This window comes from Phoenix dactylifera, chromosome 8 (genome assembly GCF_051530095.1).
Source record: "Phoenix dactylifera cultivar Ajwa chromosome 8, Ajwa_hap1_PhDact_Kaust_v1.1, whole genome shotgun sequence".
NCBI classification, from domain to species: domain Eukaryota; kingdom Viridiplantae; phylum Streptophyta; class Magnoliopsida; order Arecales; family Arecaceae; genus Phoenix; species Phoenix dactylifera.
The window spans coordinates 13156237-13168549 of NC_143197.1; the positions used below are offsets into that span (position 1 = coordinate 13156237).

The 12313-nt window shown below is 38.9% G+C and overlaps 1 protein-coding gene across 1 annotated transcript; it reads right to left on the minus strand.

Moving 5' to 3' along the window:
• Positions 1–5241: 5241 nt before the first annotated feature.
• Positions 5242–8686, minus strand: LOC103705596 (uncharacterized). Its single transcript, XM_008789366.6, has 2 exons — positions 5682–8686; positions 5242–5574 (listed from the first exon to the last, which is right to left on the minus strand). Exon 1 carries the CDS (start codon positions 8366–8368, stop codon positions 5693–5695), a length of 2676 nt encoding a protein of 891 aa, XP_008787588.4. The 5' UTR covers positions 8369–8686; the 3' UTR covers positions 5242–5574; positions 5682–5692.
• Positions 8687–12313: the final 3627 nt, after the last annotated feature.

Here is a 12313-nt window from a genome sequence, read left to right on the forward strand (position 1 = left end):
AAAGAAGATATGGATAGGCCTGTTAACGAGCCGAGCCGAGCCCGAGCCTGGGAGGCTTGGGCTCGGCTCGTTTCATAGAAGCTCGAACTCGAGCTCGGGCTTAGTATCGAGCTCTGTATTGGGCTCGGGCTTAGTACCGAGCTCTGTATTGGGCTCGAGCTCTGACTTACTTGGTAAAGCAAAGGCTCGGGCTTGAGCTCGTAAAGCTTGTTTCAATTACAAGCTCAAGCCCAAGCCCGAGCCCGGGTTCGAGCTCGATAACAAGGATCCAATATACATTAAACACCACAACCAGTATAAATTATTGACAAAATTCACCAAACATTTTTTTTTTTGTGTAGGCGCGGAAAAGTCTTAGAGACAGAACATTGCAAAGAAAGAGGAAAAAAAAAGAAAAATACATGTTCTTCTTCTTCTTCTTCCACGATTTCCCCTGCAGCGCTGCTCCCGCCATCACCGCTTTCGCCACGGCACCCTCCATGTCCTGGAAGATGATCCCACCTCTGATCGCCCCAAACAAAAGGCCGAGCAAGGGCTATTCCCCCACTATTCCCCCATCCTTTATGCCGAGCTCACAATTGGGTTGGCTGCCTCTAACATAGAGTAGAATCGAACATTGAAAAGATTAGTTGACAACAGTCAAAAGATGGGGCAAGAACTAGAAAGTCCCAGTTTTTCAATCAAAAAAATGTCGCCTTCGGAGCTGCCACAGTCCAAGCTGCCTTCGCTTCTTCTTCGACGTCGGATGGCTGTTGGTAGCCGCACCGCTTCGTGTTCCGCCGCTTTCCCTCTTCTTCCCCTCTCTATTCCCCGATATTACATGATTAGGGCTAGGGTTTTGAGAGCCGCTCACCGAGAATAGTGGGAGAGCGCCACACATAACAAAATATTACACCGATTAGGGCTCAGAGCGGCTCTCTGCACATAACATAATAGAGAGAGAGAGAGAGAGAATATTAGGGGGCCGGGAGAGAAGAGGGGGAGACTCAAAAAGGGTCCAGGCAGTGTTAAGTCATGAGCCCAAACGAACTCGTGAGCTGCTCAGGCTCGAGTTCAGGTTTAAACGGGCCTCATTTTGGGTTCGGGCTCGGACTCGTTTGACTAACGAGCCGAGCTCGAGCCGAGCTTTTACCAGGCCGAGCCCGAGTAGCTCGACTCGTTAACAGGCCTAGATGTGGAGATTTTGACTTGGTCAAAGTTGAGGTGTCCTAGGAGTCAATTCTCTCTAATGTCAAGAGATTAGGAGGTGTCAAGAGTCCATGAAGAGAAGGACTTCTCCATGTGAAGGAAGGAAATCAGATGGCGTGAAGAATTTTTGAAGAGAAGCCTTGGCACAAAAAGGACTCCTTCTTTCACTAGAAAATCTGTTTGTGTGATGATCAACCCTTGCTGGTTTTTATGGATCCTCATCTTGCTGATTTTTAGGGATCCTCATCTCCATGATTTGGCACCCCTTTGAGGAGTTTTACTTGAAGGACTTTTATCACGTGAAGAAAATTCAGCATAAAGCCTTGACATGAAATTCCTTGAAGACGTGAATCATCCAACGCATGAAGATCATCCAACAGTTGGGAGTCTTAGAGGGCATATTTTCTTGGCATGAAGCCCTTGGAGATTACTTCTTTAGGCGTGAAGATTCCTTGAAGATTTTTCTTGGCATGTGGAGTCTTTTGACTTGATCAAATCCTACTTTGGTTAGGAGTCCTATTGAGTCCCTAGTATTTGAATTTAGTCATGAGCCTAAATTTGCGTTTGAGTCATGTAATGAGTTTTCTATTTTGTTCTAACATCCCATTTATTTAAAGGGTGGACGTTGAAGAATAAAAGCAGAAATAATTTTGGTTTTCAATTGCTCTTGAGATTGAGAGACGTGAGGCTTCTTCTTCCTCCTTTGGTGAGACTTCAAAAATTTCTTTCTTCCTCGATGAGATGCTAGAAAATCATTAAGTTTAGGATAGAGGTGAGACTCTTCTATTCAGCCCATAGTTATATGTACTACCCAAACTGTAGCACCTTCCATTGATCCTTTTTGCATCCGCCCATCTTCTTCACATAATAGCCCTAATCCTTTGACGCCCTAATCACCACAAAGTTCTTTAGATTTCAGATCTAAATCGTAGGCCTAATCCCTTCCTCCCACGTCCTAACCCAAATTAACTTTGGGTCCAACCAACTTCAGCCATCATCCACCAAAAATCTAGCAACCTTTCCACCTCGACTGTATCATCGAACGTCTTAGACAACTAGAGGAGAAGATAGCCTAACTCACTGAGATCGTGTCTCGATTGGCAACACTTTCAACACAAGCTCCAGCAACTCTATGTCCGAGCAAAATCAAGTGGTTCAGCCGCAAGGCAAGGAAGCAGATGTTTCCTCATCTTCAGTTCTAATTTAGCAGGAGCTAATCCCCTAAACAAAGAGAAACTCAATCCAGAAGGATTATCAAACTTGATGTGGACCATATTGGCCACTACAGATGTCTAGAAAGATCATCAAATTCGATGTGAATCACTTTTTGGCTACTATAGGTATTTAAGGAGATCACCAAATTCGATGTGGAACATTTTGGTCACTACGGAAAGGATTAAAACAGGGTCTAAAAGCGAGATCAGCCACAATGTAGACCACTTTGGCCACTATTAGTATGGCTGGACAAAATCTAGGAGCAACTTCCGACACATCTAGAAGTCGAGTCGTAGGCCAAACTTTTGGAAGCTATAATTTGGTCATACAATGTCTGATTGAGATGATTTTTTTTTTTTAAAAAAAATTAGATAGTTTTTCGAGATCTACAATTTTGGGCCAACCTTCTAGGAGGTTGAATTGGGACGAAATTCCACCATTTAGGCTCCGAAATGGATTGGTCAAATCCGAAAGTTTTCTTTTTCGGTACGATTTTGACCGAATATAGTTTTCTATCTGAGAAGAATCAGGCGGAGCGACAGAAGACAGAGTTGATGTAGAAGTTGAAATTTACCTTCTCAAAATTTTATCTTTTTTTAGAATAATTATAAAATTTATTTTTTAGAAATATTTCTATTAATTATATTTATTTTAGGATACCTATCCCATTCGAATTAGGAGAGGTATCCAACTCAAATTGTGAAAGGAGAGACCTCGCTAGTATTATAAATAGGAGATATGTATCTCAGTTTAGGAAGGGTGGAGAGTCAATGAAAGAAAATGGACTTAAACCTTACTTTCGCGATTCTTCCATCTTCTTTTAGTTTTCTTTTGAGATATTCAATTGAGCATGTTGAAGGAATCTTTTTTTTGCAATTGGATCACTCTCTTATTTCGCTTATTTCTCATAAGTTCTTGTGGGTTGGTTCTTTGATTCAAGAATTTCCAATACCATACTTGGAAAAAAGAAAATATTTTTTAAAAATCTCTAAATTTTTTCCTATCTTGTTAAAACCTTAGAATGGATTGTTATAATGTTTTTCAGCTATGTTACCTTCCATAATCCGTAGTATAATGTTATGATGTGATATTATCTGTAAAAAAAGTACTTTTTTGAACACCTATAGGTTTACAATTGTCTCCAGATTTCTTGCCCCACAAAAACAACTTACAACAAGATGATTATATCTGTCTATCAAATCAAGATGGTAGTAGCTGGCATGCATTTGTCAGCTAAATAAAGACCTGGTCCCTACATCTACTAAGGCACAATGTTTTTTTCAGACTCTAGACTGGACCATTTAACCTCACTCCCAAATCTCGACGAAATCCAAAGCCATCAGAAAAGTTCTTCACTTTTCATGATAGAGCCATAGTTATCTTTTGTTCATAACTCTTGGAACATCCCTCTGAAACTTTCTCCGACTTAGCTGAGGCTGCAATTGATGTAAACCATCATGATAATGGATGATTTAGAACCCCTTATTATGATCAAAGTTGCGAAAGAAAATTTTCAGTTCAACTTCCTGTGCAAGCTATTAGTTCATCTGATCTTACAGTCTTTTGGGCTATTGACCCTGTCTGCTATAATCTTCTGGAAACCACTTTTCACCTCCATCTTAGACAAAACTAAGGTACTTCTTTTCATAGGATGCTTCTGATTGAAAACCTTGGAGGGGCCATGCCATTTGGAAGTTCTGAGAGATGTATCATTCTTTTTCAAATCCTAGCATCTTGTGTTTGTTGAATTCTGCTAGGATGTCTCCTGGCTGCATTATTCGGACGCTGTCTACGTTCCCTTTCCTAGCTAGAGCAAATCGTTACTCTTAGGATCATTGTTGCTCTCATACACATCTATCATCTATCTTTCCAGAGTCTGTCTTTATGCTGAAACTCTAGGATTAGCCTGATGACCCCACCCAGACTGTGGAAGACTTGGCTCATAGACCGGGCCATGTGCATCCTTAGTGAAGCTTCTTTTGTACCATATGGGTCATATTGTCCTGCCCAATGCCTCTTAAGGATCTAGATTTGGAGCCTATGACTTTGTTATGTTTGTGGAGTATTGGTGGAGAAATATTAACTGGTGTACTATGAAAATGCCCGTCTGATATTTTTGTTGATGGTGTCCAAAAATTAGTTTTGCATGAAAGTCATGTTGCATACTTTACAGATGTATCTGGTCACTCATAATATACAATATAAGCTGAGCATAAGAATGACATAAGTTTCAGTAACACTAACAGGGCTGCTGTAAAGTGCATAAAAACAATCCTCTTACCAGATGGCAAGGGAGGATCGGTGCAACTCGCAAATTTGTTGCCAAATATGTGGGTTACTTAATTGCAAGCGCGATAAACTTTTGTGCGCGCACTATACCGGTGCCCAATAGGCATTTTTTCTGTAAGTTTATATGCTATTCTACAAACCTGTTTTATGATGCTAAAAACTCATTAGGGATGCACCAGGAAACCTTTTATGCCGCCAAATTTTTAGATATTTTATGTGCATAACATGTTATGTTTAAGTTTCTGTTAAATATACTACACCCTCAAAATTTTTGTTGAAACTTCTATAACCAAATATACTCTCTGTCTTGCATGCAGTTAGAATATTAAGAAGGGTAAATGAGTAATCTGATAAATTTAGCTTTGGAGCCTTCAGAGAACTGATAAGGACCTTATATCTATTGGTTGTCACAACAGGTAGCAAGATTTCCTCCCTTCACTTGCATATAATTCTGACAAGGAGCATAGTTAGCATGTACTTCACAAATAGCATAGAGGAGAATGGAATCATATAGATATTAGCTTTTCTAAAATAATTGGAAAGCATTCATACATATAATTCTAATTATCTTCATTTAGTGGTTAATTGTGGTCTCTACAAGACCTGAGGATATAATCTGCTTGAAGAAATATTCTACTTGATTACAATATCAGACAACATAATAATTAAGTTCAAATGAGTTAGGATCCCATTGCTTAGGTTACGGATATTTACATTTCTTTTGCTCAGGCATAATGTGCTTCTGTTATCTTCATCACACCTGCATGACAGGAAACTATAATTGCTACAGAACCCTCCCTGTCACTGTACCTGTTCCCTTGGGCTAAGATTGCAGTGACCCTTTGTTACATTTTAAGACTTCAGTTCAGCTTCAGGCAGTACCTACAATAAACCAAGTTAAAAGAAAAAACAAAATTAGAATACAAAAGTTCTGCCAAACCTCCTGATAAAATTAATGAAACCATCAATAGTATTTTAAACATATTTACCTCTAAAGTCATTAACTGCATGCTTGTATAGGCCTCGTATGATCGAAGCCTTGACCATCATGTTGCACTGCTTGTTCGCACATAGGCGTTGGAATTACAGTCTCGAAAGCTTCCACAAGTAGTGCTACTTTCCTCTTCCGAGCTGAAGACAATTTTGTTACTGTCTGCTGGAGTGCATGGTCTATCATCCATTCCTCTGCATTCTTTCTTTCATCCATCTCCTGATGCCTGAGATCAACCTGTTCTGCTTCTGGATCAGGTTCAACTGGGAGGAAGTTTGGCGCTCGTGGGTTAAATTCTTTCATTTGTTCTTCTTCGTCAGTTCTTCTCTTTCTCACTATGCTTATTTTTGGCTTTTGCCTACCACAAGCCTCAGTAGGATCTTGGCTGGAGAATGCTGCTACAGTATTGATGATCTTATCTTCTTCTGGGCCTTCTTTGCTAGATGTTAAACAAATCTCCAAATTATCCTTAATTTGCACTACATCATCTGTTTCATTGACTTCCTCCTGATGATCTTTTTCTGACTTCTCCCTCTTGTTGCCTGTGTCAACCTCATCTGGTAGATCGTTAAAAGAAATATGGATTTTTACAAGAATGCTTGTTTCTTCAGATGTATCATCATATTCGCAGACTTTGGTCTCGATTTCTGCTTGGTTGTGATCAACCTCTGCAGCATCATTTTCCCTTCCAGTGGATCCATCATTAGAATCAGAAAGGTGGACTTTGGACAAGGAACTGGCATCTTCAACTTCTCCATTCATGGTTTCCTCTTCATTAGTGCCATCACTGAGCATTGTTTGTTCTGCACTTCCATCGTCTAAGATAGTTCTTGCTTCCAGATTTATTGGTTCAGATCCTTCACCTTCACCATCCTGTCCGGGAAAGTTGGGTTTCGTTTCTCTGCCTTCTTCTGGTCCCTTGGAGTCCTCTAAATAACCCAGAAAGCTCATGCTGGAGTTGTTCTCTTTGCTATGAGGAGGGTCACCTAGATCATTTTCCTTCAACAATTTAGCTTCAACTGGTTTGGAAATTAGAGATCCAGTACTCTGATCTTGAATATTGTCATCACAGCTAGCAGAATTAATTGCAGAACTTTCTTTTCCCTCATCAGAGTAGACATCATCTCTGTCAGAACTAATGCCTTCAGAAGCTGTGGTATGACCACACTCAGCAAATTGTTCATATGCTACACAAGGTGACCCTACATCAGCTTCAGCTATTTCACATGCGACTGAAGTAATCTCTGCACCAAGAGAGAGCCCATTACCGATATCATTATCTTCGAACAAATGTCCAAATTGTGGACCTAGACCATCAGTGTACTCAGAGTAATCGGTCTTATTGTCAGGGAATTGGTCTGCATCCTCTTCCAAATCCATTTCACTGGCCTCAGCAGGTACCTTGATTACACCATCTGCAAGATCTTCACTGTCTTCGACCAATCCATCCGCAACTTGGCATTCTAAACTCAATTCTGCATCATCTTTTTGAACCAAGCTAGTGGAGTTCCCTTCGTCATCTTCATCTTGCTGATCACAATTTACATACTCAAGAAAAATCGTCATGACATCCATGTCTTCAATTGAAAGGTCAGTCTTCTGGTCAATATCATCTTCCAAGCAAATAACTGAATTATTTTCATGGATCTCATCTGCAACATTCCGTCCATCGTCCTCTTTGCTCTCGGCACCCTCCCCATCATTTTTAGAGAGTTCTAAGTTATCCAGAACTTCTGGATTTTCGGTGTCATCCTTCACTTGGAGGCATGTTTCATTACAATTAACTGATTCTAAAATCTGTTTTTGTGGTTTGGCATAGATCTTCACAAAGAAATCATTGGCTACTTCTTCCATAAGAATCTCCAAAGCAGATGGGGCCCTACTATTTACTGCTTGTCCTGTGCCTGCCTCCTTTTCATCCTTCCCTGGATCTTTCTTTCTGAATGGAGACACCCCTTTTAGCTTCATACTCTTTTGGGTTTTGATCAGCTTCCTCCTTGATAACAAGAAGCATTTCAGAGGAGGCAGAGACTCATGTCTATGACCATTCAGAGAGCAATATTTGTAAGGACAAACCTTCATGACCGAAGTCCCTTCGGCTTCGGTCCCTCCCGGATTGAGGTCCAAAGCCTTCGGAAACTTCGAATCCTTAAGAGTTGATGAGCAGGTGGCCCTGTTCGCGTTTAGCTTGGGACAAAGAGCAATTCCTAGGCTCTTCTTCATCCAAGGCCTTACTTGTCTCACACTAGGTTTCCTTTTCAATACTTTCACATGTTTAAGGCCAGAGCCATCAGGAGAAGAAGAAGAAGTGGAGAGCTTTGAGTAATTCAAATTACTCAAATTTCTTGGGCTTCTAATCCTATCACTGGTGCCTGGGGAATGGCTAGTTACCTTGACTTGCTCCTTCCTTGCATCTGAACTGCTTGTGGGCTTCATATAATTTGGCAGCTGATCTGATATCTTGATGGCAGATGACCACTTGTGCATGGTAGGCTGGTCGAACTGGACCTGCTCACTTTCTAAGTCTGAGATCTTGGTGGATTTCACCTTCTTCTTGGTATCACCTCCTCCCTTGTTTCTTGAATCTTGCAGCTGATAACAAGATGGATTCCTCTCATGTTTAACAGGCACCTTCTTTGATTTGGTTTGAGAACCAAGCCTGTAAGGTGCTTTTCTTTGGACCATGGTGGAAGGAAGAGGAAGCTTAGATGGGATTGGGGAGTCAGGACTTCCTTGAATGGAAGGACTGCAAGCAAGGAACTCTTGTCGTGGGGAATGAAGGTGGCGAAAGGGAAAGCTGAGTCCCAAGGATTCTTCCAGAGGTTGATGAGGGCTATTTTCTCTGATTTTTTAGTTGGTGCATCCGATAGGGCTGGCCAAATTTGAATTTGGCTAAGTAGATGACGTTGACACGCACTTGGATTGTGGCGATGGAATTCCAATGTTGGCTTTTAAAACTGCTGCTTTGGATCCTCCATTTCTTAACTGTTGCCTGTTGGTTGCGGCCTGGGAGTTCCAACATTTGGCCTCCTGTGGACATTTGTTTGGACGGCGTGCGTAAGGTGGGACCCTTTCCTTTTAAATTTTAACGGGCATATTTTTAAAAAAACTTTGGCATTCCTAATATTTTGTTTTATTATCCACAGCATTGCGGCAGGAGAAATTATACCCTAATTTATTTCTTGTCCGAAAAACTTAAGCTTAAAAAATAAGATATATTTATTTATATATTTTATATTTTTTTATACATGCTTGTATGCTGCATAAAATATAATTTCTTAGCAGAAAGATACGGCAATCAACAAGAATAAGATGCACTAAACATTGTAATGGCATTGTGTATCGCGGCTACCATTTAAACTTCATTAGTCATTATTGATTCAAGATTAGGACCATATTTTTTAACATATATTGATGACAATAACACTTAATTTTTTCAAAAAAACTGTCAAATAATATCTCTGTTATGGATACAAATACGCATGGCTGCACATGCAGATGATAGTTATTTTAGTTATTGTTGGTTTATCATCTTGGGCGACTGCAAACTTTGGAATTAATGGAAGCTTGCTGTTGCAAGTGAAAAACAAAAGGTTATTGACGAGCTTCTCTCTTTTTTGGAGGAAATAAAAAATGAGGGAACCAAAACAACCAAACCCAGCCTCGCATATCACCGATGAACTCCTTCACCTTCTCAAAGTAACAAGATGTGATTGATGAGATAGATAATGATGATAGCTAACTCATACTGCCCTTCCATTGAGATAGGTAATGGTGATGGAAATAGGGTTCTAATCTCCCATTGAATGTTTAGCCAACTACCCCTCTTACTTTGTGTGCGCCTAACCCTAGTCATTTATGAGTTCCTCTCTAATGGATAAACTCTCTAATTCATATTGGGATTGGAGAAACCCAATACGCTTGTCTATTACCCTACAGTGTAGGAAAAACAGGTGAGGATACCAACTAGTTACAATGGCCCATGCTGCTTTCTAAATGGAGCTATATATCTTATAAAAACCATCGAAACGTCTCCCTATCATCAACTAAAATTTTTCTTTTGTTTTTCTTGTTGAATGGATGTGAAGACACTTATGCAAGCATATATTTCGTCCCACATCGATTATTCATTGAAAAAATTTTAAATATTTATACGGAACTAAAAAACCAAAAATATCTTTTGATTAGCTTTTGTAGATAAAATTTTTAGATACTTAATAAGAAATTTAAAAAAATATCTTCTAACTAGTTTTATTTATTTTTTTAGATGAGATTTTAGATCGTTATAAATGGTATTAGAGGAAATCTGACTTATAGCTCATGTGTAACAAATTTGGATTCTTAGCTTAATGAGGATGTTAGGACTTAAATAGAAAAGAAATATGTGATTGCTAAAATGATTTTAGAATTTTTTTTTTTTTTTTTTGATGTTTTTAAGGATTCTAAGATAGTCAAAGATGGTGGAATCGAAACAAAAGAAGACTCCTCACGATTATAATCGCATGCCACCAATTGACAAATATCCGGAACCGGCTGCCACCTACGGAGGAAAAGGTGGGTGGGAGAGCGGTGGGCGGAGTAAGACAAACCGTGTGGTGGGACCCAACCCTAGCTTTGGTCGGCACGGAGGATCTTATTTGGGCTGCTGGGTCCCATCTCGCCGACCACCAAATCTCTTTTTCTCTCTCCCTTATCTTCTCATAGAAAAGATTGAAGCAAAAAAAAAAAAAAAAAATCTCAAACTGCCCACCTTTTCCTTGCTTTCGGTCTGGTCTGATCGCTTGCCTCATCTTTTCTATTGGAGGCTCCCAACTCTCATTGAATCCTTGTCAAAATGCAGACATCAGGATGACACTTTCGGCTTCCTTTTTCCTTTTAATTGTTTACCGGCCCACGGTTCAGAATTAGATGCATGGGTGGGGGTTTGGGGGTTGGGGCTAGATTAAATAACCTACTATTTGGTTTGTGGTGTATGATAACTAAACAAAACCCCTTGTTGAATCAGGTTAGGTCACATATAGCTCCATTTTCTTGAACCACTCATATCCACTCTCCACTCTCATCTCCACTATCTGACACTCTCCCTCTCTTTCTATCCTCTAACCTATTCTCTCCTGAACTATCCCTCTCTGTAAGTTTTTTAGGATTAGTTAAAAGTATGCTTAGAGAGTGTTTTATGTAATCTTCTCCTCCTCTGGTGGATAAAAAAAAGTAAGAAAGGCCTACAGAACTCTTGTAAGCATCCTTTTTATCCTAATGAAGAATATTTTCGTTACTGCATTTTTCTGTGTTATTATCTTTCTCCTAAATTAAGAGGAAAACAGATCTGGTACTAAGTACTGTTGTAAAACACAGCAGCAGTATTGTAGCAGTAATGAAGTAAATACTGTAGCAAACTATTCTTAATTGTATTGCAGCCGAATTAAAGTGTAACCCTCAGTTAGTCCAGATTAAACCGTAACACAGTTAAATCTATTATTTTATGCTTTTTTTTATGTTTCATATTATTAGTATGTTTGCTCGTTATTATTATATATATATATATAAAGAATGTGACAAAGAGTATGATTATGGGTCCTGAATATAGCACATGACCATCAAAATCTGCGCCATCTTAAAACATGATTAATGGTTAGTGCAGCATCAGACCATTAGATGGGCTGATGATCCTCGAGTATAACTCGATCTTGCTTTGCTTATGTCTGAATATAACTGAATTTTGGAAGCAATGATATAAGGATATATTTTAGATTGAATTTTGAGTACTTGAAATTCAGAAAAGTTTCAGGGGTCGACTGGTCTTTTCTTCATTTTTGGAAAAGAAAGTTAGAAATGCGGATCAATCAAATAATCATGACATAGTTATAAAAACCAGATCGGTGGCCAAACCAGCGAAGGATTGGGGTCACCGGATATCGGAGACATTTCTTCGGCCCCCTTCAAAAGAAATGCGGGCAGGGTACAGCTCGCCTGCTAAAATATGTAACTATTTATAATTTTTATACAAAATGTTACTCTTAAACACATTGATCTACATTCTACACTATTGTTGTTGCATAAATAAAAAATGATGATTCTTTTAATTTTTGAAAAATAAAAGTAAAGTTGTATATAATATGGAAGAATATATAAAATCTATCGATATTTTCTTGTTTTGAAATAATACTTTTTTAAATATTCAAATGCATAGAATTAAGTGTGTGTGTGTATATTTCTTTAGCTGGGCATCAAAAAGAAAAGAAAATATTTGTTTGTCATTATTAGGTAAACATTAATTATTAAAATTGCACGTAAAAGACATTTTTGGCTAAAAGATATACATCTGTTTTTGTAGTTGATAAATTAATTTTTATTGCAAATTATTTAACAATGATGTTCTACTCTAAATTTGTCCTTGTTAAGCAAATTCTTTATTATTTAATACAAGAAGTTTTCGTTTTCTCTGATCAAGCCTGTTGATGACTGTAACAGAGATCTAAGTTCCAGTCTCTCCTTCCTTTAAGAAGCTCTAGAGAGGGTTAACAGTATTTGTAGAGGGCTGCCCTTACTGTGGACTACTGCATACAGGAATTTTCTACCAAAATAAAAATTATTTTGTGTAAAAATCTGCTAGGCCGATGGATATCTCTA

Bases quoted from the DNA above. Each gene is read 5' to 3' on its own strand.
- LOC103705596 (XM_008789366.6), bottom strand. From the start codon at position 8,368: ATGGTCCAAAGAAAAGCACCTTACAGGCTTGGTTCTCAAACCAAATCA.